This window comes from Schistocerca cancellata, chromosome 7 (assembly GCF_023864275.1).
Source record: "Schistocerca cancellata isolate TAMUIC-IGC-003103 chromosome 7, iqSchCanc2.1, whole genome shotgun sequence".
Lineage (NCBI taxonomy): Eukaryota > Metazoa > Arthropoda > Insecta > Orthoptera > Acrididae > Schistocerca > Schistocerca cancellata.
In genome coordinates this window covers 589,441,062-589,467,151 of record NC_064632.1, presented here as the reverse complement: position 1 = coordinate 589,467,151, position 26,090 = coordinate 589,441,062, and the positions used below count along the sequence as shown (strand labels likewise).

The 26,090-nt window shown below is 39.1% G+C and overlaps 1 protein-coding gene across 1 annotated transcript in view; it reads left to right on the top strand.

Annotated features, from left to right (window-relative positions):
- LOC126092610 (cGMP-dependent 3',5'-cyclic phosphodiesterase-like) overlaps positions 1-26,090 on the top strand; it is a 236,582-nt gene that overhangs the window by 109,503 nt on the left and 100,989 nt on the right. Inside the window, exon 7 of the mRNA XM_049908312.1 lies at positions 20,587-20,812. Coding sequence (XP_049764269.1) covers positions 20,587-20,812 — 226 coding nt within the window. The remainder of the gene's footprint in view (positions 1-20,586; positions 20,813-26,090) is intronic.

Sequence of the window (26,090 nt, the reverse complement as noted above, 5' to 3'; positions counted from 1 at the left end):
CCTCAAATCCTGCCCTGAAATGAGATCCATCCTTCATGAAATCCTCCCCACTCCACCAAGAGTGTCTTTCCGCCGTCCACCTAACCTTCGTAACCTCTTAGTTCATCCCTATGAAATCCCCAAACCACCTTCCCTACCCTCTGGCTCCTACCCTGGTAACTGCCCCCGGTGTAAAACCTGTCCCATGCACCCTCCCACCACCACCTACTCCAGTCCTGTAACCCGGAAGGTGTACACAATCAAAGGCAGAGCCACGTGTGAAAGCACCCACGTGATCTACCAACTGACCTGCCTACACTGTGATGCGTTCTATGTGGGAATGACCAGCAACAAACTGTCCATTCGCATGAATGGACACAGGCAGACAGTGTTTGTTGGTAATGAGGATCACCCTGTGGCTAAACATGCCTTGGTGCACGACCAGCACATCTTGGCGCAGTGTTACACCGTCCGGGTTATCTGGATACTTCCTACTAACACCAACCTATCCGAACTCCGGAGATGGGAACTTGCTCTTCAATATATCCTCTCTTCCCGTTATCCACCAGGCCTCAATCTCCGCTCATTTCAAGTTGCCGCCACTCATACCTCACCTGTCATTCAACAACATCTTTGCCTCTGCACTTCTGCCTCGACTGACATCTCTGCCCAAACTCTTTGTCTTTAAATATGTCTGCTTGTGTCTGTATATGTGTGGATGGATATGTGTGTGTGTGTGCGAGTGTATACCCGTCCTTTTTTCCCCCTAAGGTAAGTCTCCGCTCCTGGGATGGGAAAGACTCCTTACCCTCTCCCTTAAAACCCACATCCTTTTGTCTTTCCCTCTCCTTCCCTCTTTCCTGATGAGGCAACAGTTTGTTGCGAAAGCTTGAATTTTGTGTGTATGTTTGTGTTCGTTTGTGTGTCTGTCGACCTGCCAGCACTTTCATTTGGTAAGTCACATCATCTTTGTTTTTAGGTATATTTTTCCTTCGTGGAATGTTTCCTTCTATTATATATATATATATATATATATATATATATATATATATATATATATATATATATATATATATATATATATATATAATAGAGGGAAACATTCCACGTGGAAAAAAATATATCTAAAAAGAAAGATGATGAGACATAAGGGTGGTAGTAGAGAAGGCGAATGTTAGTCTTTAGTATAATGGAAGATTTTCAGGAAAGTGGAGCGTGCGCGCGTGTATACCTGTCCTTTTTTCCCCCTAAGGTAAGTCTCCGCTCCCGGGATGGGAAAGACTCCTTACCCTCTCCCTTAAAACCCACATCCTTTCGTCTTTCCCTCTCCTTCCCTCTTTCCTGACGAAGCAACCGTTTGTTGCGAAAGCTAGAATTTTGTGTGTATGTTTGTGTGTCTATCGACCTGCCAGCACGTTTGTTTGGTAAGTCTCATCATCTTTATATATATATATATTTTTCCCACGTGGAATGTTTCCCTCTATTATATATATATATATATATATATATATATATATATATATATAAAACGAAAGTGCTGGCAGGTCAATAGACACACAAACATACACACAAAAAGGGAAGGGACCGTTTGATGTGGAATGGGTGGCAGCTGTCATAATGGAGGTACTGTTGCTTGTTGGTGAGTTGGAGTTGGACGGACGTGTGAAGCTGGCCATTGGACAGGTGAAGGTCAACATCAAGGAAAGTGGCATGGGATATGGAGTAGGACCAGGTGAATCTGATGGAACCAAAGGAGTTGAGGTTGGAGAGGAAATTCTGGAGTTGTTCTTCACTGTGAGTCCAGATTATGAAGATATCATCAATAAATCTGTACCAAACTTTGGGTTGGCAGGCCTGAGTAACCAAGAAGGCTTCCTCTAAGCGACCCATGAATAAGTTGGCATTTGAGGGGGCCATCCTGGTACCCATGGCTGTTCCCTTTAATTGTGAAAGAAGTTGTGGGTCAGGATGAAGCTGGCTAAGGTAATGAGGAAAGAGGTTTTAGGTAGGGTGGCAGGTGGTCGGTGTGAAAGGAAGTGCTCCATCGCAGCGAGGCCCTGGATGTGCGGAATATTTGTGTATAAGGAAGTGGCATCAATGGTTACAAGGATGGTTTCTGGGGGTAAAAGATTGGGTAAGGATTCCAGGCGTTCGAGAAAGTGGTTGTTGTCTTTGATGAAGGATGGGAGACTGCATGTAATGGGTTGAAGGTGTTGATCTACGTAGGCAGAGATACATTGTGTGGGGGCTTGGTAACCAGCTACAATGGGGCGGCCGGGATGATTGGGTTTGTGAATTTTAGGAAGAAGGTAGAAGGTAGGGTTGTGGGGTGTCGGTGGGGTCAGGAGGTTGATGGAGTCAGGTGAAAGGTTTTGTAGGGGCCCTAAGGTTCTGAGGATTCCTTGAAGCTCCGCCTGGACATCAGGAATGGGATTACCTTGGCAAACTTTGTATGTGGTGTTGTCTGAAAGCTGACGCAGTCCCTCAGCCACATACTCCCGACGATCAAGTACCACGGTCGTGGAACCCTTGTCCACCGGAAGAATGGCGATGCTATGTCATATGTCAAGGGGAGCCAAACACAAAAGGATAGAGGTCTGCTAATCGTTGGCAGCTCAGAATGTATGACAGGTAATGGTGCCCTGTAGGAAAATTGCAGCAATATTCATGTTGAAGAGGCTATTCCAACAGCTGTTGAGGCAACTAGATGCAATCAACTGTAGATTGTGGCACACATTGGAACAATATATATATGCAATTCCTGTTCACCAGCCTACAATGCACAGCATGTTTTCAGTGGTGTGAAACTTTTCTTGGCATGTTCCCATATTAAAAATTCCCTTTTCATTTCTTGATTCCATATATTTTCCTCTACTGAACACCTTTTTTTATTGTGGCAGAACAAAATCATATACAGTGCATACAGAAATTATGGTATATGATACTAAAGTTTTCATGTTTTTTGTTGAATACATTGATAAATGATATCACCAATAAACACTGATATTGTGAGTTGTATGCTTGAATGAGTGTGCTGGGTGAAATGCCAAGAGTCATGTAGCAGAGATAGCAAGTGTATCTCAATTAATATCATGTCCAATGGGTACTATCTCCTCTGCAGGAAGTACAGGATCTATCACTGAGTATCCACTTGACTATGTGTGATGTGTCAGTGTTAAATCTAGGAACCATGTACAGCATAGGCAAGGACTGAGGAGAACTCAGGATATTGCACGCATCCCCCTAACCAACAAGTTTGGCATGCCGTCTTCATCTCTGCCGAAATTGAATACTCATCCCCCTTATCAACAAGTTTGGCATGCAATCTTCCACTGGAAGTGAGCCAGTGAGACACATTTCATCTGCTGGGAAACCTGCTATGTCCCATGTCAAGGGGAGGCAAACACAAAAGGATAGAGGGCTGCTAATCGTCGGCAGCTCAGAATGTATGACAGGTAATTGTGCCCTGTAGGAAAATTGCAGCAAGATTCATGTTGAAGAGGCTATTCCAACAGCTGTTGAGGCAACTAGGTGCAATCAACTGCAGATTGTGGCACACATTGGAACAAATGATGCCTGCTATCTGGGATCCAAAGGCACACGTGGATCATTCTAGCAACTGGCAGTGTGTTGAGGAGACCACCCTTACTCAATGAGTGTCAATGAAGCCTTGCCCCCCAGAACTGGTTGGGGCCATCTGGGTCTGAAACAAGGAGAAGGCTTGCGTCAGATGTTTAGAAGATTCTGCGATAAGCCAGAACCTGACTTCCTGGACTTTCACCATAGGACTGAAAATTGTAGGCTCCTCTTAAATGGGTAAGGGGTACAACACATCAGAGGCTGCTACTCAGGTGCCTGGCTGTCTGTGGGATGTGCAAAAGGTTATCTTAGCTTTGATAACTCTCTGTCCATTTCAGAAAATGGTAACTGTAGGAGATCCTGAAGTGTACAGTGAAATTCAAAGAAACGGCCGCACAGACAAAACAGTTGAAATTATAGTGATTAACTACCAGAATTCACAACAAAGTCCCAGAATTTGAAGCAATCCTAAAAATAGTGAAGTTCAATAATAATAATAATAGGTATAGAAAGCTGGCTAAAACACAGTACTGACAGTAGGGAAATTCTTGGGTAAATCAAAGTGTGTATCAAAAGAATAGGCTAATAGGAAATGGAGATAGTGTATTTATCACAGTAGACAAGAAATTGACATCCACTGAGATACAAATTGAAACTAAATGTGAAACTGATTGGACAAGATTCATTACCAAAGTTGGACATAAATTGTATCTTTCTTTTGACCACCAAACCCACCTCCAGGTGTAAACAAAAACTTCAGAGAATACCTAAATTTGCTAGTATGTTATGTATCAGGGCAGGAGACTTAAATCATTTTGCAAAACATTACTAAAGACTTTCTCTGAAAACTACCTAGAACAGATAGATCGGGAGCACACTCATAATGGGAATACGTTAAACCTGATGACAATAAATACTTCACTCCTTTGAGAATGTCCACATTGAAACTGTTATCAGTTACCATGAGGCAGTTGTGGCAGCAATGATTGCTAAAGTACAAAGTGCAGCTGAAACAAGCAGGAAGATTTACATGTTTAGCAAGTTTGATAAAAAGGCAGTAGTGTCACATCTGAGAGGAGAACTCAGAAAATTTACTTCTGGGGAGGAGCACATACAAGACCTAAGGCTCAACTTTAAAGGAGTAGTTCACCATGCACTGAATCAAGTACCTACCAGAATTTTGTCAAAGAGTTGGTCCATTTGTTAAAGAGGGTCTTTAAGAGGCTCATGCTTTTTGTTCATTCTGAAAACATATTTATTTACTTTTTAATTTTACATACATAGTTTTCTCTTGAGAGGCCATCATGCAAATAATATTTGATGTATAAAATTAAGCAAAAAATAAAATAGTTGAGAAGTACTCAAATGCACAATTATTTCATTATTTGGCACTATAACTCCACTTTATTGCCAACAAATTAAATTCTAATATAATGTATTGCTTATTTGCTAACAAAACACTGCTCAGTCTTCTGATATAATGTTCACTGTTGCTGAGCAGAAGACTCTTAACATTGGATTAAATAAGTTATGAAGTTAAATTGGTTAAAGTCTCTTTTGACAACAGCTGTCTTTCTCCTACTGCAGTCTTGTATTTAAATTTACATCTTATCTGAAACCAAGTGAAAATTTTTTCAGGACATCAAAGCATCTCAAGTTATTCAATTCAACCTCAAATTTTATTAAAATGTAGTCCATTTCATTAAAATTCTTTAATTTCCATAAGTGATCAAAAACATTTTTTAAATTGAAATGTAAAATTGAAAACACCTCCAGCAGTTTATATTTTGAATGTAATTTATTCATGTGACCAGTTTCAGTATTTCACCATGCCATCTTCAGGCACCTGCATAAAGACAACAATAATGACAGTGTAATCTACATAATATAACATATATTGAACAGCCAGAGCTCCCCAGCCATTTTGTACAAAGATGGATTTGCAAAGATTTTTTAAATTATTATTTCAAAAGCTAACTGAAAGCTATAGCAGACAAATGTATTTATAAAACAGAACAGAATACACAAATACTATGAGCTACAGTTTTGGAATTTTTAACATGGATTCACACTTGTATTTCAGCTATACTTCTAATGCATGCAGCCTCGTATATGAATTTGTAATTATCCATGATAATATGGTTATAAATGATTAATGGAAAATCTCATAAAACAAATACTAACAAAGACATAGAGGGGCTGGCCAGAACTTACCTCAGCTCAGTACATCCGATAGATACACAAAACAGAACAGAAAATTTATGTTCCTAGGTTTCGGAACTTTGTTTCTTCGTCAGGGAGGAGAGAGGGGAAAAAAGGGAAGAAGGGAAAGTGGATTCAGTTACTCAGAACCCAGGTTGTGAAGGAACAGGGAAAGGTAAACTCCCTGATGAAGGAACAAAGTTCCGAAAGCTAGGAACGTAAATTTTCTGATCTGTTTTGTGTATCTATTGGCTGTACTAAGCTAAGGTAAGTACTGGCCAGCCCCTCTATCTCTGTGTTAGTATTTGTTTCACATAATATGGTTATAGAGTCTTTGGTGCTCATATACTACTCTACGATAGACAACATACATTGATGTTAATTTACAAATACATTAGAGTTGTGATGGTTGGACTCACTGTTCCAAGTGTATTACAAATAAGACGTTTCATAGTACATCATCGTACTTGTAGTAAAACTTCACAACATGCTATATCACTGTTCCACAAGTGAGTCATCTTTATGCACAGATACATAATACAAAATGACTATCACTAGCCTCCTTCCATTGTAAATATCGCTGAATTACACATATTGTCGAAATCTTATGCGCAGCGGCAGCTCGTGAATATACATCCTGGGTATTCACAAATTTTTGGATCCAAATAAATATGAGAGTGTGCATTTAATACGTTTGCTGTGTAAGAGTTATGCTTATCAACATAATTATACAGCTGCAGCCACTGCCAATAATAATAATAATAATAATAATAATAATAATAATAATAATATGCATAACTTGACTGAAAAAGAAATAATTGTTTTTGTGGAATTTTGTTGTATTGTACATAATGAAGTACAGCTTAGAGCAAGAACGAAATGATGTTTAAACTTTTGCTATGCTCCATTTCACATTTTTGCGTAAGTGGGAGTTTTCGTTAGCCGAAAATCAGGCATTCTTACATTGCACCCAAACAGCTATAAACTTCTTTGTTAAATATTTGCTTGTAGGCACACTTATTTATTTCGACACTTTCTCATTCAATGGTTCTGATCTGGGAGGCCCTAGTTCCTTTGCAGCTAACTTTTCCTGGTAATTTTCTTTTCTGGTAGTACTTCAAACAGATTCAACAGAGTTTATATTGACAATGCACAGAAAAGCTGATTCCTACACAATAAATAACCAACTCCAACCACAAACTACCATTTGTGGAAATGATTAAATTCAAGTAGTACGACTTAACAACACGGACGAGAATGCAAATGAGGCACTGAAGACAATAAGGGCGAAAGCCACACCGTCTTCCTTCCCATACTGAAGTGAATATCAGTGAGACAGCTTTCGTGAATGTTCATTTATAAAATGAGAGCCTACACACAGATAAACCTGACCCATGACAAGATCAACAGATGTCAGAAGCATGAATAAATGTTACAGTTTCTCATTCAAAGGTGATGTGCGTTATGGTTTCTCATCATCTCAAATGGATTACTGTTTGATAAAATCCAAAACTTAATATACTGTATCTCATTCAGAATCCCACAAAATAAGTTTTTCTATCGATATAACTGTAACATATACTGCTGTCAGATCTAATTTCGCTATATAGTGAGTGAATTGACATATCTGAGGAGTGTGCTACCATCTAACAGGATTTGTGTCAAGCGAACAGGGATAAAAATCTGCGCCAGTGTGCTACCACCTGGTGGCAGTGACATATACTTGTAGTTGAGTGGTTGGGACTAGCTGTGCACACCATGAATTGTGCAAGTTGTTTATCAAATCCATATTCATTTGGCCCATAATTCAATTACGTCACACCAATTGTGCATGTGCAAAAGCTCCTTAAAATGTGCACAACTAAAGGTGTGCTGGCAACCTTGATGCCAAGTTTTGCAGTGCAACAATGTAGCACAGTGCGGTACATTTAGTGCTGTGTGTTTCAGATTACTGCATCTACATTACTTATAATAGCATTGAAAGAAAAATAAACAATAAATCAAGGTTGAGTGTTTATGTGCTCTTACACAATAGCTGCCACTGCTTATGCGAACTAACATTAAAATTAAATACTGTCTGCCCATGAAATAAATAATTGTTCCCCAAATCATAATAAGTACTATTACAAAAGTAACAAAAAATTGTTTTTTATATCATTGCTTCTACAACTTAAAAACATTACAATTTGAAGTTAATAATGGAATAACTGAAAAAGAATAAAAGCTACTTTGTACCTACCTGCAACTCAACATCTCCACTATATGGTGAGCAGCAGTCTATCCTTTTCATAATACTATCCTAGATGTCAAAAAATAGAAAATCCTAGATGGAATGTAACAATATTATGAAAAGGAAAGTTGCTACTCACCATATAGCAGAGATGCACAGCAAAAAGACTGTCACAAAGAAGCTTTCAGCCAGCAAGGCCTTCATCAAAAAGACACACACACACACACACACACACACACACACACACACACACACACACGTGCGTGTGTGCACCAACGGAACTCACACACACACATGACTGCAGTCTCTGCAAGCTGATGCCACACTGCGAGCAGTAGCATCAGTGCATGATGGGAGTGGCAACTGGGTGGGGATAAGGAGGAGGCTGGGGAGGGAAGGGGAGGGATAGTAGGGAAGGGGGGGGGCAGTGAATTGCTGCTGGGGAGCACACAGGGACAAGGTGGAGAGAGGGTAGGGCAGCTATGTGTAGTCGGGAAGTTAGTGGAGGGCAGGGAGTAGGTGTGGGGAGGGGGGGGGGGGGGGAATAACTTCTGTTGTGAAGAGAAGGGAATACTGTATTGATATTAATGCTAGTGTGGTCAATCTTTCACTGCCCATTATTTTCTGTATGTAAATGTTTGCTCATTTTATTGTGGAAAATGACCTCTCAGCTTCACATGTCGATGCTGATAGGGACGCAAGTATGTACAAATGATGTTTTATGTTTGGGTAGGTCTTGTCACAAGGATTTACTACCAACATAAGTTTTGTAGGTAGTAGAAAATTTTCTTTATAACACCTTTTCTCATACTGTAATGTGTACTTTGTTCCAAGTTTGGTTTGAGTAATCCTATTGTCAAAGTAAACTTCCAGTCTGGACAGCTTATCTGTATTCCCTTGATGGCAGCTAATGTGTAACATTGTTTCCATACACTCTGTGTATTGTTGGATGTTTCCTGACACTTGATCTCTTAAGTAGTCTCTACAACCTCTAGAAGTGTGTAACATGAATTGTGAAACATCTTGCAAATAAGTCCCACCTGCTGAAAGAGCTTTTTGTACCAATTAGATAATTTATGTTACCTGCAACTCAGTGGCATAAAAAGAATCTTAAGTTCCAAAACTGCTGTCTTCAAAGGCAGGAATTCCACAATTTTTCATTTATCTAAGAAATGAGATAGGTAACAACCAGTACAATAATCCCGGACAGGCCCCATATTGTACTGGTTGTTACCTATCTCGTTTCTTAGATAACTGAAAAATTGTGGAATCTTATGCGGTATATTGTGGTAGGACCACACTCTTACCACGTGTTTTTGAATGAGTATAATACGAGTAGCTCCAGCACAATTTCAGCAAGACTTATTTATTAGTAGCTGCTGAAAGATTACACACTGCAGATCTTGTTTGTCTAGGGGTTCTCGAAATTTTGTCTGCAAAATAATCATTCCAACAAGCATGGCTTGGGTTTTCTTCTTGTTTGAAATAAACACTACCGGATTTGAAATACTTTCTGCTAAAATTATATCTATTCGTACTTTTTGTTTAGTAACTACACCATTTTCACTATGAACATTGATACTCTAAATGCATTATACTGCACTGGTCACATAAACACGTCCGTCTCCCTCCAATACCAACAAAGAAGTGGCGAGCAAGCCAACATGTGCCCAGAAGTTGCAGACATTTCTGCATTCTAGATTCTTTGGTCCTCTGACCTTAATAAACTCCAAAGATACATATAAAAAAATATATAAATATGCAGCATTTAACATCTTAAATGAGTCCATTATGTATCAAAAAAGAAAATATTCATAATTAAATAAATTAAACACATTTTCTGGCAACATGATGACATTACCTTTACTCTTTACTGTGGGCATCATAGTTTTCACATGAGATAAACTTGGTCTCCAACAGTTAATTACATTACAACACACAAAAAAAGACCACTATTACATGTGAAAGCTTAGCTTCTCATGTAGCTTATAAATCTTCGAGATCAACATTATATGGTAAAGCTTAACTTTCCTTGTAGCTGCATTATATATATTAATTTAAATGAAATGAATAGATAAAAAAGGGAGGGGGCGGGGCTGGGATTCAGGATGCAGTTGGCTCAGATGAATTCAAGTAGCCCACTGAAAAATTGCTTCAGAAATGAATGAACTATAGAATCTGCTTTCACCACATACCCCTTCTGGTTTCCACAAACCAAGAGCGCCCATATGCTAGTTTGTAGGAGGAGAGGCATGGAGTATTTTGATTATTTGGAAGCTGAATGGTGACTTGCAAGTAGCTATTAAAAATGGGTACAGACCATGTGACCAGATTGGGCGATATTTTGCCATTTGGTCCACTACTGATGCAGTTTCAAGCAAGTTTGTTAAAGGACTGCATCCATAATCATGTGGGCAATATTTTTTATTGATCAACACAATTTTTGGGCAACACAGGCAAATCCAAGTGTATTTTTATATACTAATTTTAATGTAATGTTATTTGTAATGATCTTCACCACTCTGCTGCCTTGTGAAATACTGAATTATTGCAAATCCAGAGTTCTACCAGTCTCCAAATAACAGCTCCAATGCTAACATTAAACTGCCATAGATATGTAATTAGCGTATTATAGTAGTACTTGCATATTTTTAACTTACCATATTGTTAGTGAATGAATCAAAATCAATTTTCCTCTTCTTTTTTGTTACAAACTTATTCAAAATTAGAAACTCTCACAACAGCACACTGCACTAAAACACTAAACAGCTGCACTTCCATTAAATTCAGCTGTAAGTAAGAACTGAAATGATTAACAAAACATCAACTGATCTCAAGTAAAGCCAGCAATGTTCAGTTGGTCTTGGCTAAAGTAGGGATGGGTGGTAGTTGATAATGTTATTGATATATCGTTAGTTTAAATATATTGATGGCCATGTTGACTATCAAGAGTGCGTATCCAATTTTCTTCATATGACTGAAAATCAAAATATCTTGCAATTTCACTTTGCAGCAGCTAGGCCATGTGTACTTTCATTTAAATGATTTGGGAGGGGGGGATGTCCCAACACCCCTGCCACATTTGGCTATGACCTTGGCTGGGCGCGCACACACACACACACACACACACACACACACAAATTGGATAGATAAAACAGTCTATTCACCAGGCAGTGGCAGAACAGACCGCCCCCCCCCCCCCCCCCCACACACACACACACAAAAGACATTTGTAACAGGCAAGCCTTCAGATATAGTGGCTCTTTCTTCAGGCAGGAAGGTTGAAGGGGAAGGAAGGGGGGGTGAAGGAAAAGGACTGGAGAGGTCTAGGAAAAGGGGTAGATTTTGGGAAAGTCACCCAGAACTGCGAGTCTGGGGAGACTTACCGCATGGGATGAGAAGGAAAGACTGATTGTTGGGGACTGCATCAGACAAGATTTGAAAACCTGAGAGCTTAAAGGTAGAAGACAGGGAAATATGCAGACAGAGATCACTGCTTAAACATCATACGTGAGTTAATAAGATTGGAAAGCTAAGTAGTGCATTGTATGTAAGAGAGGTGGGAGGGGGTGGGGTGGGGGGGGGGGTGAACAGCAGATGGGTAAGACAATGAAAGATGTAGAAACCAAAACAGAGTGAAGCAAAGAGTAGTTACAATGAAGAAATGCTGAGACAGAAGAAATTAACATAAATTGTGGCCAGGTGAGCAGCAAGAACCAAGGACATGTTGTAGTGCTAGTTCCCACCTGCGGAGTTCTGAGAAACAGATTTCTGGGGAAAGAATGCAGATGGCGCATGTGGTGAAATAGGCACAGAGGTCACGATTGTCATGTTGTAGAGCATTGCGAGTTGCCAGTATACACCCTCTGCCTATGCCCATTGATCGTAATTGATAATTTGGTAGTAGTCATACCGATGTAGAAGGCTGAACAGTGTTTACATAACAGCTGGTATATGATACGTGTAGTTTCTCAGAAGGCTCTCCTGTTGATAGTATATGTTTTGCCAGTTACAGGGCTGTTGTAGTTGATGGTAGGAGGGTGCATAGGGCAAGTCTTGCAGTGGGGATGGTCACAGGGTAGAAGCCATGGGTTAGGGAGATGGGTGCAGAAGCAGCATAGGGTCTGAAAAGAATATTGTGGAGATTGGGAGGGCGACAGAAAGATACTCTAGGTGTGGTGGGCAAAATTTCAGACAGAATGGATCTCATTTATGGGCACAATTTTAGGAAGTCGTGGACCTGTCAAAGTAGCTGAAAACACATTCCAGACCAGTATACTACTGAGTGACCAATGGTGTACTCCGAAGTTGTTTTTTGGAGGGAAAGCTGCTTTTTAACTAGGTCGATGGAGTAATTACGCGCAGTGAAGGCTGAGGTGAGAATGCTGGTGTATTGCTGTAAAGTATATATCACGCACCTGGTAGAATACTTCATGATGAGATGGACCCTCCATGGTATACTGTCTTTCAGCTGCAAACTTTATTAGTGAGTTTTCTAGTAAGTTCCTCCATTTCCAAGTTTCAGTGAACATATTAAGCTCTTATTGATAGCTGATTTCATTATCTATATGAGAAATGCAATTGAGCTTTTTAAAACATTGAGTCCTGTGTGACAGACAAAGGAGGAAAGCTTATGATTTGAAATGTCACCACTAGTTCTACTGCTTCATAGTAATACAATTCTTTTTGACAGAAGATTTTTTTTTTTTTTTTCCAGATGAGAACTAATTTTGTAACAAATTGTGCATTCAATTAATCTAAAAGAGTGGAATCTTAAGTAATTCGGTTTGCCACATCCCAGTCCCCACTCCTGTTCTTCTCATTGTTTTCTTAATTCCTCCAGTTTACTGTACATTTTACCAGCCTACCTACAACTCTCTGTCCCTGCACTCAACTAATTGTCTGCTGGGTTTGACTTTGCTCTCATCTTTCTCACCATATATCAGGAAAATATTCCCTACCATCATGTTTTTATACCACTTTGGTAGACCTGCAAAATAATTAAAATATAATTCTGAAAATCTTACAGCAGCTTTTCCGTAGATAATTCGTATGTCTTTTTGTAACATTTTACTTTCAGGTTTTTGTCAGTATTAGAAAATTTTGTTCACTAATTAGACTGTTCTTCTCTTTTTAGATGATATACAACTTTATAATTTCAGGTTTGCCATTGAGAATCTACATCCATTCACATTAATTATTTGACAATATTTTAATGTAATACCAGTAGTGAATTCTCGATGTTTAGATTGAAAGTTTAGTGAAATCTGAACCAATAGTAACCAATGTTTTTTGGTTTATAACATTAGTTTTCTGTGTTCCTGTTAACTCCTACGTGTGTCTCATAATGAATGCTGCCACGAATGTCAGTGAATAATGCTTCATTGTAATCTGTTGTTTCATTTGTGATCATTGTAAGATAACAGTTGTCACCTATCGTAATTTAAGGGAGAATGTGGATGTCAGCGAAATTCTGTTTTCTAAAATTTATCTCACATCTATTGTTACTAAATAACATGCTGCATTTTAGCTATCAACGTATCCTCTATTGTTTCACAACAAGAGTGACCTATTTTCCTTCCCAGGTAGCGTAAGATTCAGCAGTGAGTGACTGTTTTGGAAACTAAACATGGATAATTTTTTATGCATCAATCCAATTGTTTTATAGTGGACTGATGGCTGGTGCAGACATATAAATATCGGAAAACTGTGTTCACTAGTTTTTGAGCTCAAGCTCTTTTTCTAGTAAAAGATAGACACACAGACCCCCAAATACAGACTATTGCAGAAATGCTGATTATTGGTAGCATTTGCGTGGGTTGATGGATGTAGGATAAGAGTAGGGAAGTATGCACAAGGTAAGGAGGGGGTAGTGTGAGGAGGAACAGGAAAGAGAGATGACTTAGTGGTGACATGACAAGCTGAGAGGAGATATGAGGGGTACAGCTTATAAGAGATATAGGGAGTCATGGAAGGAGTGAGTGACAAGGAGGGAAGGGAGGAGCGTGGGTGGGGGAAGGAAGAAGAGTGCTTGCATAAAGGGAGAGGGGGAGTTGAGTGAGAGTGGTAGGTGAAGGGTGAAGGCAGTAGACATTCTGGACAGGGAAGGAGTGGGTGATGGAAGTTAGATAGGAGTTTGAAAGGATGCACAAGGCATGGAGGGGTAGCAGAGTAATGAAAACGTGGTCATGTGTGTGAATTGTGCTTGTGTGAAGATGTGTGTGTGTGTGTGTGTGTGTGCTGTCTAATTTAGATAAGGTCTTTTGGCCAAAAGCTCGCTTGTTTAGCATTCTTTTTGTTGTGCCTATCTGCAACTCACTACCTCCACTGTATGGTGAGCAGCAATCTATCATTTTCATATTATTGTCATTATTCCATCCTGGATTTTCCATTATATAGTATCTACCATTTTTATCTCCATTATATCACTTCCACTATAAATTTTCGCTTTTTTATTTTAACCTTTTTAAACTAGTTTTTCAGTCTCACTGTTTCTTTCCCTACTATCTAACCATCTAACCATGAATTCGTACTTTTTCTACCTCTGCCAATTTGAAAACTCTCCTTTGCCCTAGCAAAACTCCAATAACACATCCTCTTTCTGAATTCTTGTCCAAAATGTGGTATCCCATTTAATTGGCTTGCCATTTAAATTGCCACCCATTCTACCACAAGAATCTTTACCTTTTCCAATTGATTCAGTCCCTCATCCTCACCAGTGTGGTCCTTCATAATCATAGAGTTCAATCTCAAACCATACCTGAGAGCCTATGCTCCTTTTGTGAAATCCATTTACTCAGTGACCACAAATTCCTCAATGATATCATTGCAATAGAAAGTCTTGTCAGTGGGCACAGCATTCTGAGCACCACCTGAGGAAGCTGGAAGCAGTCACAGCTACTCCTGTCTGATGGCCGCATGGGATTACCTCTAGCCCTCTGACCCAATCACCTGTCAACCCTGGCAATGCCTTTCTGATTTACTCCACCTTCCACATCCCCAAAAACCTCTTTGACCCTCTATGAAACACACTGTCCCTTAACACGCATCCTATAACACTGTTGTCAACCTTTCTGCTGAAACTCTGACTCCTGCAGAAGTCCCAGTACTTTCTAAAAGTGTCGCCCTTAGCCTCAAACCTAATTTCAACATGCTCGACTTGTAAAGGACCTCTTTTCCTTTCCTTGTTCTTTGCAGTTGAAACACTTATTCACCACACACCCCACTGACAATAGTCAACCAAAACCCCCATATGAAACCTATTTTAAAACAGTTCCAACATGACCCCAACTGTGATCCTCTTCCAATTTCACCGAGCAATCCTCTGGTAATCTTCCACGAATTTCCACTTCTACCTTGGCCTCACCTTGAGTTCCTAAATCCTTCCCTAGTAGTGAGTCCAGTATCACTCCTATGGAACAGATAGTTGTCCATAATGTGAAAACCAATCCAGACCTTATCCTCCTCTTTACAAACAATGGCTTGTGAATTGTAGTGACTGTGGCTGAGGGTCACTGCCAACTTTCTGACACCTGCATATAAACCTTACACACAGGACACCATCCCAGAAGTTCAGCAGCTCCTCAAGGCCTGAGGTCCATCCAGAAACCTAAGATCTGAGTCCATCTCCCTCCTCACACCAGCAACCTCCCATTCTCCTTCCTCTCCAGAAACCACAAAACCAACCCTACATGTCTCCCGCCCGGTCACCCCACTGGGGCTGGCTACAATGCTCCCACAGAATGAACCTTTGTCTTTGTTGACCAACAGCTCCAAACTGTTGTCCATAACCTCCCAACCCACATCCAAGACTGTTCAATTCCTTGAAAACCTTCCCACAGTTAATGTAATGCTACCACTAGAGTCCTTGTTGTTCACTGTGGCTGGAACGTCCTTGTAAACTAACATCCCCCTTGCCCAAGGCCTTATGTCCATGGAACACTACCTTCCTCAGGGTCTTCCTGATACCAAACCCACCACCTCTTTCCTAATCCTCCAGACCAGTCACATTCTGTGCCAACTTATTTATGGGCCCTCTAGAGGAATCCTTTCTATCCAGTCAACACATAAAAGCCCTTGCTTGGTTAAGGGATACGTGACATTTTCATGATCTTGACCCATGGCATATCCTACCTTTACTCTTTCCTCCACAACCTTAGCACCTGCTCTGAAGTCTGCTTCACCTGGTCCTTGTCAACTCAACGAGCTACTTTCCTAGATGTTGATCACCACCTCTCAAATGGCTCAATAAATGCATCTTTTCGTATCAAGTGCACCAATCATTATCAGCAGCTCCTCTTTGAGAACTGTCACCTGCCCCATGTCAAACAGTCTCTTCCTTACAGCCCACCCATGGCCACTGCATCTGTGGTGGAAAGCAGGAGTTGTTTAAATGTACCAGTGACCTTACCAGAGCCTTTATTGATAGACAGTATCCTATCCAGCTCATCTATAAAGAGATCTCCCATGCCATTTCCTCCTCTGATACAAGTAAACCTGGTAAACTGCCACTAACTAGTACTCTTCTGGCCTTGCAAACTCAACCACTTTCTTTACCAGGGCTTCGAGTACATCTCATTGTTTGCAGAAATTATGGATTTCATACCCAGAATCCTATCTACTTCATTCAAAGCAGTGTTTCATTACCCATGTAAATTACAGATATTGTCCATCCCCATTCCAATCCTGCGCACCATGGGTCATCCCTTCTGCGTGACGCAGGTGCGAGACCTATCCCATACGTCCATCCACCATCTCTTACCACAGTTGAGTCACAGACATTCTTAACCTACAAAAGACAGTGCAACATGTGAAAGCAGCCATGTTATATATCAGCTATGCTGTAATTATTGTGCAGCATTCTATGTGGACATGACAGGTAACCGACTGTGTCCACTCACATGACTGGCCATTGCCAAACTGTGACCAGCCATAGATTTGACCGTTCAGTTGCCAAACCTGCTGCACACCACAACCATAACGACTTGAACAGCTGCTTCACTACACTTGCAATTTGGATACACCCTTTCAGCACAAGTTTCTCTGAACTACATGGGTGGAAATTGTATCTCCAGCTTATCCTGCATTCATTCTCTCCTCCCTCCCTCCCCTCCCTCCCTCCCTTCCTTCCTCTCCTCCCTACCTTCCTCTTCCCCCATTCCATCCCACTCCCATCCTCTCCCTCTCAACCTCACCTCCCTGTGTCCCCCTCTGACTCTCTCTCCAGTTTTGTACCTCCTCCCCCCCCCCCTCTCCTTATATCTCTTATATGCTGTGCTCCCCCAGAACTCATTTTGTCTTGTGCACTGCTGAGTCACTTGTCTTTGCTGCTCCTGCCTCACACTATTCCACTACTTTCATTGATTCATGTGTCTTACCCTACCCCCTCCCCATGTGTATCACTCCAAGCAACTACTATCAGTAATTCAGTAATTGGTAATAATGAGTATTCAGTGTTGCTGTGGATGTGGTAGTGGGTACTTGGATGCCTGTGAGGTTATGAGTGTGAATGCCTGCAGCTTTATCTAGAAAACGAGCCAGAGCTTGAAAGCTAATGAACACTGTGTTCTTTTCCATGTATCTATGTGCCACTAGTCACTCCACTATAGGTTGGTGGTTGCTTTTCCCGTATTTTACATACAGGGCCATTCAAACAGAAGGAGCAGATTTCAAACATTTATTGATTCCAAAATACAAAAGATAAAAACACAATTCCAACATTCCTGGAAAGAGAAAAGTTCAAATTTTTATTCATTCAATGTGAGCACCCATTCCAGGACGTTTAATGTAAGAGGAGAAGTAGAAGATGAACTTCATCATTGGTGACTTCCCAGGTGTCCAGACCTCACACCTTGTGACTTTTATCTATGGGGTTGTGTAAAAGACTGTTTTTATCCACCCTATGCCTGATAGGCTTGAAAGTCTGTAACATCACATTGTTGAAGCTGTGAATTCGATAATGAGAGACCAGCTGCTTCATGTGTGGCAGGAAATGAGCCACTGTTTTGATTTTTGCCATGTAACACATGGTGCTCACATTGAATGCATAAAAATTTGAACTTTTCTCTTTCCAGGAATGTTGGAATTGGGTTTCTTTCTTTTGTAGTTTGGAAGCAATAAATATTTGGTATCTGTTCCTTCTTTTTGAATAGCACTGTGTTGTTACTTGCAGGATTTTTATTATTGTAATCCAATCTTTTTACAATCCACATAAGAAAAGTTTGTGTTCTTGTGAACAGTGGCCCAGTATTGATTAAGGCCACTATTTTTTTAATCTCTTTTGCACATACAATAGACAAGACTTTTAAAGTACTTTGTGCAACATATTTAGTGATGCACCCCCTAAAACATATACACATTTCTCGTCTCATAGTTAAACTCTTGTCATGTAAACTGTGCATGTTTGTCATAAACCTATTGTTAGGTGGATACTGTTTCTTAATAGTTTGTTAATAGTCCATTGCAGTAGTTTAGGTCATGAAAATCTCTTTTTATGAGTTGTGTTCTGTACTGTACTTACAAACCAGCAATATTTTCTTCAGATGTTCTTTCCAAAGATAAATGTTTCTGTTACATTCACACGAGCAATAACAGAATACTTAAGTAGTCCATTGACAGTATAACAAACCAAATTAACATAATACAGCTTGATCCCCCAAAGATAGAAAATGCTGAAAATAAGTTCCACATGGTCTGATAATGAAAAAGGAGGAGATAATTCAAGAATGAGACTTAAGTCATTTCTCAGACCCTGACCTAATGGAAAAGTTCGTGCTGAAAATGGTGTAGGCGTTAAACATTTCAATATTTTTTTACAGATTGTCTTATCTGCAAGTGACAAGTTGATGAATGGGTCTTCAAATCATCTGGCAGGCCTAGCTGCTGAACATCAGCCTCAACATGTTTACAGATTGTACAGAGACAATGAAAGATTTGCACCTGGGAAATATTTTTTTGCATATGTGATGGAAGTTTTTCCTTTTTTATGAAACCTACACACAAAATATATTTAAATTGAAGGTAATTAACAATTTGAATATATAAGGCATTGACCCTGCACTAAAAATTGAATCATGATCTACAAGGCGATGTTTGCTGGTAACACACAAATAGCATGTTAGGTCCCATTATTGTGTACTCAGGTTTTCTTGGCAAGGAGTTGTGCATCTAAATGTATGAAAGAAGCATTTAAAATTAATTGCACTTTCAGCTGTTGACACTATTTTGTTTCCACCAAGTTTCCTCTACAAAACATTAACCCTTTGATTATACTAATTTGTTTTACCCTGCCTACAATGGTAATACACACTGAGCTAATTTTTGCACATTTAACCTTTTATGTTTTCCTCATAAATATTTAACAGGTCACTGGCTCCTAATGAATCAAATTCTGTTTGGTTCCTTTGTGATCTCTTAACTGTAACAATGTCCTGTGACACATATTAAGGGATCCTGTCAATCTGAATCACCCATAGTCAGAGACCATTGCTCTGATACGCATGTTCAACAAAACTTTCTGTCTCTGTTGAGAAAGAAAATTTACAGACCAATAGAGTTCAGGTAACATGCAGATACAAGTAAAAATTGTAAAATGATAATTGTGAATTACTGAATTTCTTAGAAGACCACTTCTTTTTTCTTATTCTGTTGTCTGACAGTGCAGGCTATATTATCCCTGTTCACTGTAGTTGCTTTGAATGAGCATGACACTATTGTAGATATTTTTCTTGGAGCTACTAATCTTGTCAATCAATTGAAAAATTAAAGAAGCAATCTCCTTTGTAAATACCTAAATTGTGACAAAATGGAAATGTACTCACCAAAGCTATGAAATTATGAGACACAATTGCTGACCAGTAGTACCGAAAATTTCACATCCTTAAGGTGAAAACAGACCAGCAATTATGTATCATTATTTTATGTATGATTGTTATGCAGATCTAAAGCATGAAGATGATCAATGTGACAAGGATTTGAATTTCTCCTTGTCTGTTGATAGGTCTATTACTTTTAATACAAAATATGTCCATATAAAGGAAACTGTCCAAGATGGCTGCTTAAGCTTTTAAACTAAAGTGAAAAATATGAAATGTTGCACTCATTTATAAATGTGAATATTTGGTTTTCAACATATTGCACTTATGCAACTGATGATAACAGGAATTGTTCTCACTGTAGCACACTGGTGGTGGTAGTGGTGGTGGTGGTGATACTGTTGCTGGCAATAGTTATGCCCTTTTTTTGTTAATATGATAGCATTTTTGAATAATTGCCATCAGTAGTTGTGCTTACATTACTACTTTATGCTACAGATATGTTGTTTCAAAAACTATTGTGAACCCTCTGTATTTTGTAGATTAAGCGTGTGTATAATTAAATTGGCATAGTAAGCATATAGGTTGGAGGCAGTATGTATTAGGATGAAGTATGTATTTCACTGGTTTAAGCTTAACAGATTACTGAATTACACTGTTAACCTTTTTGAGCTTCCATCTAGTGTGTCAAAATGTTGCAACAAATTCTCTCTCTAGTTCTTAAGTTGCACCTACTAATTTATAAGCCTTCTATAAAATAAGACTTTCCCCTTGTGTTTTCAGGAACATACTTTGCTTTCCTATTCACCATGAAAATGTCATAGTGGGGGTTGCCCAGATGTGTAACAAGAGAAATGGCTACTACTTTGATGTGTTCGATGAAGAAGTTGCAATGGCATTTAGTATTTACTGTGGCATAAGTATTATGCACAGCTTAGTGTATAAGAAGATACAAGAAGCACAGGCGAGGTACAAGATGGCAAATGAGCTTATGATGTATCACATGAAGGTATGTATCCTCCTCTGCTTTATGTATTTTTTGTTGCATTTAACACTACTATAGTGAGACTGATGTATTTATGTAGGAATTATTTAATTGCACGTTCTGAATCATCTTAAATTCACTTTATTAATGTAGATCACAAGAAGAAAAGAAAGTATGTTTAGAGTTTAATGTCCTGTAAAGAGTGAGGTCATTAAAGGTGGAGCACAAGCTTAGATTGTATAGGCTTGTGGAAGGAAATTCGTTATGTCTTACCATCCCAGCATTTGCTGTAAGCAATTTAGGGAAGCAGCTGGAAATCTAAACCTGGATGACTGGATTGGCATTGTGGGAAAATGTTAATAATCAGTCTCCATTTTATCTGCGTAGCTCACTGCATATAGCCTGGTCAGTAATTGTGTTTACTGTTCTCATTCCTTGTGTTCTAACTTTTAGGGGAGTTTCCATTTTCTCTCACACTAAATGGCTGCTGAAGTTCCAACTAAAAAGTTGTCTAGGTACCCAGATGTAAATTGTGGTCCATTACCTATCGGTCCTGTTTTATGCAGCCCTCAAATTCTTCCAACACACTTACACATATTCGTTCCTCTGGACTAAAATGATTGCAAACAGTTGTCCCGTATTGTAGTCTCCACTATAACTGCATAGCTCCCTTTATATAACCTGCTCTATAAAAGCTATTGGTGAGTGGTTACCTTTATTTTATTTTATGTATAACCCATCTAGGAATTTCCATCGTTCTTACATTTTGTTGATTCTCCATCCAAGATAACATACTACATCATGTTCATAAAGAAATCCTCAGTCTAGTCACAAATTCGTTTGATACCCCATATGAGTGTATTTAAAGTAGATGTGATACTGAGCCAAATGCTTTCTGGAAGTAATCTCTCTGAGTGCCTTGACCCGTGGGTTTGAGGAAGCCACTTGGGAAAAGCACAAGTTGGGTTTCCCATTATAGAAGCTTTCAGTATGCTTGCTGGCTGGCGTGATGGAGGTAATTCTTATTGAGATACTTTATTATGTTTGATCTCTGAATTTTGTGGGATCAATTGTATGTTATGATTAAAAGAGGAGCTTACACAGCCACAAAGTCAGTAGAGAATCTGAGAAGTGGTAAAACACTTGTCTTGATTCCCAAAATAGTTTTATTTATCATGTCGTGATGTTGGTATGTTGCAGCTTCAGTATTGTTAGCACAATTTGATTCCTTCATTAAGTTTCATTATGTCGAACTGCCTAAGTAGGTTGGCCACAATGTAGTTACGGAACAGAATAGGAAGCAACAGTATACTCTCTACTGATTTTAATAAGTATATTTCTTAGTTTCACTGCATTGTTGCGATGTATTCCTTGTAATATATTGTTTTTTATTGTGTATTTCACACCACACATATGATGATGAGGTCTCCCGAAATGCGTCACAAAATGGTGAATAGATTATTTTGGTAAAAAAGAAGCGTTATACCATTTAGTGCCAATATGATTGTAGATCTCCATAGAAGATTTTTGTCTGAAGTGATAAGAATCTGATAAGGCTTCCCATCTTGTGAATTAACTGTCTCAGTTTGAATTTCATTGGGAGACAGCCCCGAGAACTTGTTGGTTAGGGGGATGGACGTAATATCCTGGGTTCTGCTTGGTTCTTGTCTTTCTTTCTAATCTCTTTCTTATGTTACCATTATTATTAAAAACTTAAAATCACAAATCTGATCTGTTATGGCTTTATTGGCAGTACATTTTCTCACACAATTAGATTAGGTGGAGAAGTTAAATCATCTATATATTGAAATCAACATTATAATAAATGAACATTTATTTTACTTTGAGACTGAATTTGCACTCTGCAGTGAAGTATGTAGTGGTACCAAACTTCCTGGAGGTTAAAATTGTGTGCTGGACTGAGGCTTGAACCTAGAACTTTTGTCTTTCGTGGGCAAATGCCCTACTGCCAGAGCTATCCGAGCATAACTCACAATCCACCCTCATGGCTTTACTTCAGCCAGTATCTCATCTCCTACCTAGCAAACTTACCGTATTTACTCGAATCTAAGCCGCACTCGAATCTAAGCCGCACCAGAAAAATGAGACTCGAAATCAAAGGAAAAAATTTTTCCCGAATCTAAGCCACACCTGAAATTTGAGACTCGAAATTCAAGGGGAGAGAAAAGTTTTAGGCCGCACCTCCAAATCGAAACAAAGTTGGTCCATTGTAATATGAGACACAATTTAGGCTACAGCAGTTTCGTTCGAGTCGTATGCGTAGCAGTTAAGCTTTACCAGGTAGCCATTGCTATGCGTCAGGCGCTCCGTCCGTATTTATACGGGTACCCTTCCTTTTTCACGTGCTTCGTCTGGTTTGAATCGATTGCTTATTTTGCTTTGATCTGATAAGTGCCTTTCTCTTTGTTATAGGTGTTAACATCACTCTAAGCTGAAAATGCATTACTGTACTGTGACATGCATTGTTTGTCACATTCTGATAGTGAGTGCTTATGGCCTGTCGTCACTCGCAGTATGGCTTGCTTTTGTGTTCGCTACCACCGCTTACAATTTAAAAAAAGAGAGAGGAATCGTCTCATTAGCGAAACAATGGCAAGAGACTGCTATTTTTTGTTACTTACACTGCTGTTTTATTTGATAATGATCAACAAGAACCAAATAATACACAGCGTATGATAGAAGGTGTTAGCAAAAATTTTTCTCCGTTTGAAAATATTTGCAGGTGCCTCTTTAGTACATTACATTCCGCACAGAAATTAGAGTCATCTTAGATTTAAAAATCTAGTCAATTGCCGTGCTTCATTTCTGACTGTATCACTATTAGGCATAAGAATAATACAAATATAAACATGACATGATATGTATATTCTTCTGTGTTTGCTGTTGTCTCACTCTAGTTTTGTAGTTTATTAGGCAGACAGGATTTAAATGTGATAGCAGCAAACACGAAACAATACATGGCAAAATGTTTATCTTTGTATTATTCTTATGGCGAAGAGAATACTGCATGATATTCACAATTCATATAAGTTCCTATTAGCAACCATCTCTTCTCAAAGGTAGGACAAAATTCAGAACGTAGAATTGGCCATATTGACAAGCATCCGTAACAGTCTTGCCAGTCGGATTTTCGTAGTACATTGAAATGCTTCTACATTCGAAGATGAACAATACGGAATATGTATTTCCTTCGTTGGATGATGTATGAAAATGCAGTGGTCGAAACTTGGGGCGGAGGAAAAAGCTCGTATTCCACCTTTTTTTTTAAATTTATTTACTGACGCAAAGGTTTTGGCGCCAGTATTTATCTTTGTGCCTACAGAGCATGCCTGTGTAGCGCTACATATATTCGATGGCAGAAGTTAGTTGTGGCGGCACCTACCAACATTTTTCAGAACTTCCGCTTGCTTTGCACTCGATTCTAAGCCGCAGGTGTTTTTTTGGATTACAAAATCCGGAAAAAAGTGCGGCTTAGATTCGAGTAAATACGGTGTGTTGCTTGCTCATCAGTGCCTATTCTGGTTATTGGCACAGTCATATTTTTTTTTTATTTTTACTTGCAAAAAGAATTAAATGCATCCAATTAATTTTGTACACATTATCAGATGAAATCAAGAGAATATGAATTTGTATCATTCACATTTTATTCATTATTTTATACTCGTTCACCTTATCACAGCACCTCATTAACGTTACCAAACGGCACAAAATCTAACTTCCAACTGAATTGTATCAAAAAGGCTTTTACACAAAAAAGTTTACATTTAAATTATTCCAGTAGTGTAAATGCTAATATTTTGTCACAAACAGGAGAATTTCAGTTTTGTTGCATATTTATCATTTGTAAATGTTTTAGTAATCAATAATATTAGTTACAAATGTATTATTATAAAGACAATTTCAAAAATAATAAATAATGTAAAGAAGTGACAAAATGTATTAAATGAGATAACAACAACAATAATAATAATAATAATAATAAGTAACAAAACACAGAACTGTTTAATCGTATTTGAAATATTAATGTATGATGTACGTTACAAAACTGATGTACAGGGTGTCCATAAAGTCCCTTTACAACTTCAAAATTTTATTACAACGGCAGTTGTTGAAATATTTTAACATTTCTTTTATTGTAATCAGTGTTTATAAAAGTTTTTGACAGTGTTTAATAGACGTCTATATGGGCACCTTTAGTTGCACGAAGCACATGAAGACTGTACTCGATTTCTTGCCATGTTCGCTGTAGCATAGCGTCATCAATGGTAGCAGTGGCATTACTAACCTTGTGCTTCAAGTCAGCAATGTCCTGTATCTGCATTTGATACACAATATCTTTTACATACCCCCATAAAAAAAGTCCAAGGGATTGATATCTGGTGAACGCGGTGGCCAAGAAATTGACCCAGCCCTCCCAACCCATCTGCTGGGAAATGTCTTATTGAGTAACCAACGAACATACAGTCCCCAATGTGATGGTGCACCACCTTGCTGGAAAATGATAGTTGGTTGTAAGTCAATCAGTTGTGGTGCTACATATTCGGTCAGAAGGTTGAGGTAAACATCTGCAGTAATTGTTGACTTGTTGAAGAAAAATGGACCAATTATTCGGTTGCACATTATTCCACACCACACATTCACTTTTGGACTATCCCGGTGAAGCTCCCTAGTCACATGGGCGGTGTTCAGATCCCCATATTCTCACATCGTGTCTGTTTAATGTCCCAGAAACATGAAACGTTGCCTCATCACTGGAACAAACTCGCTTGAGGAATGCTTCATCCTCCAAAAGGCGTTCCAGCATGTTGAGTGCAAACTCTGTCCATTTTGGCTTGTCATTTGGCTCAAGTGTCTGTAACAGTTGCACTTTGTAAGCGTACAACCCTAAGTTCTTGTCTTGTGGAGGACCTTATGTACAGTTGAACGTGGTAGTTGCAACTGTCTGGCAGCATTGCGGATGGACTTCGTAGGTGAACAAGTGAAGGCATTTAAAACACAATTGATGTTTTCCACAGATATTTGTGGTCGCCCGCTCCTCCCTTTATCCAACACTGTCCCTTTCTCCAAAAATTTTTTGTGCCATGCACAGATTGAAGGGTGCAGTGGTGGATCTCTTCCATACTTCGTTCCGAAGTTTCGTTAAGTCTGAACATCCAATTTTGTCTCAGTAAACCAGGACACACATTGTGCCTTCTCTTGAGGAGTTGCCATTTTATAGAGTTTCAGTTCCTTCCGGCAACAGAGTATCTGAAACCCAAAATTTTAGTATATATAAAAACTT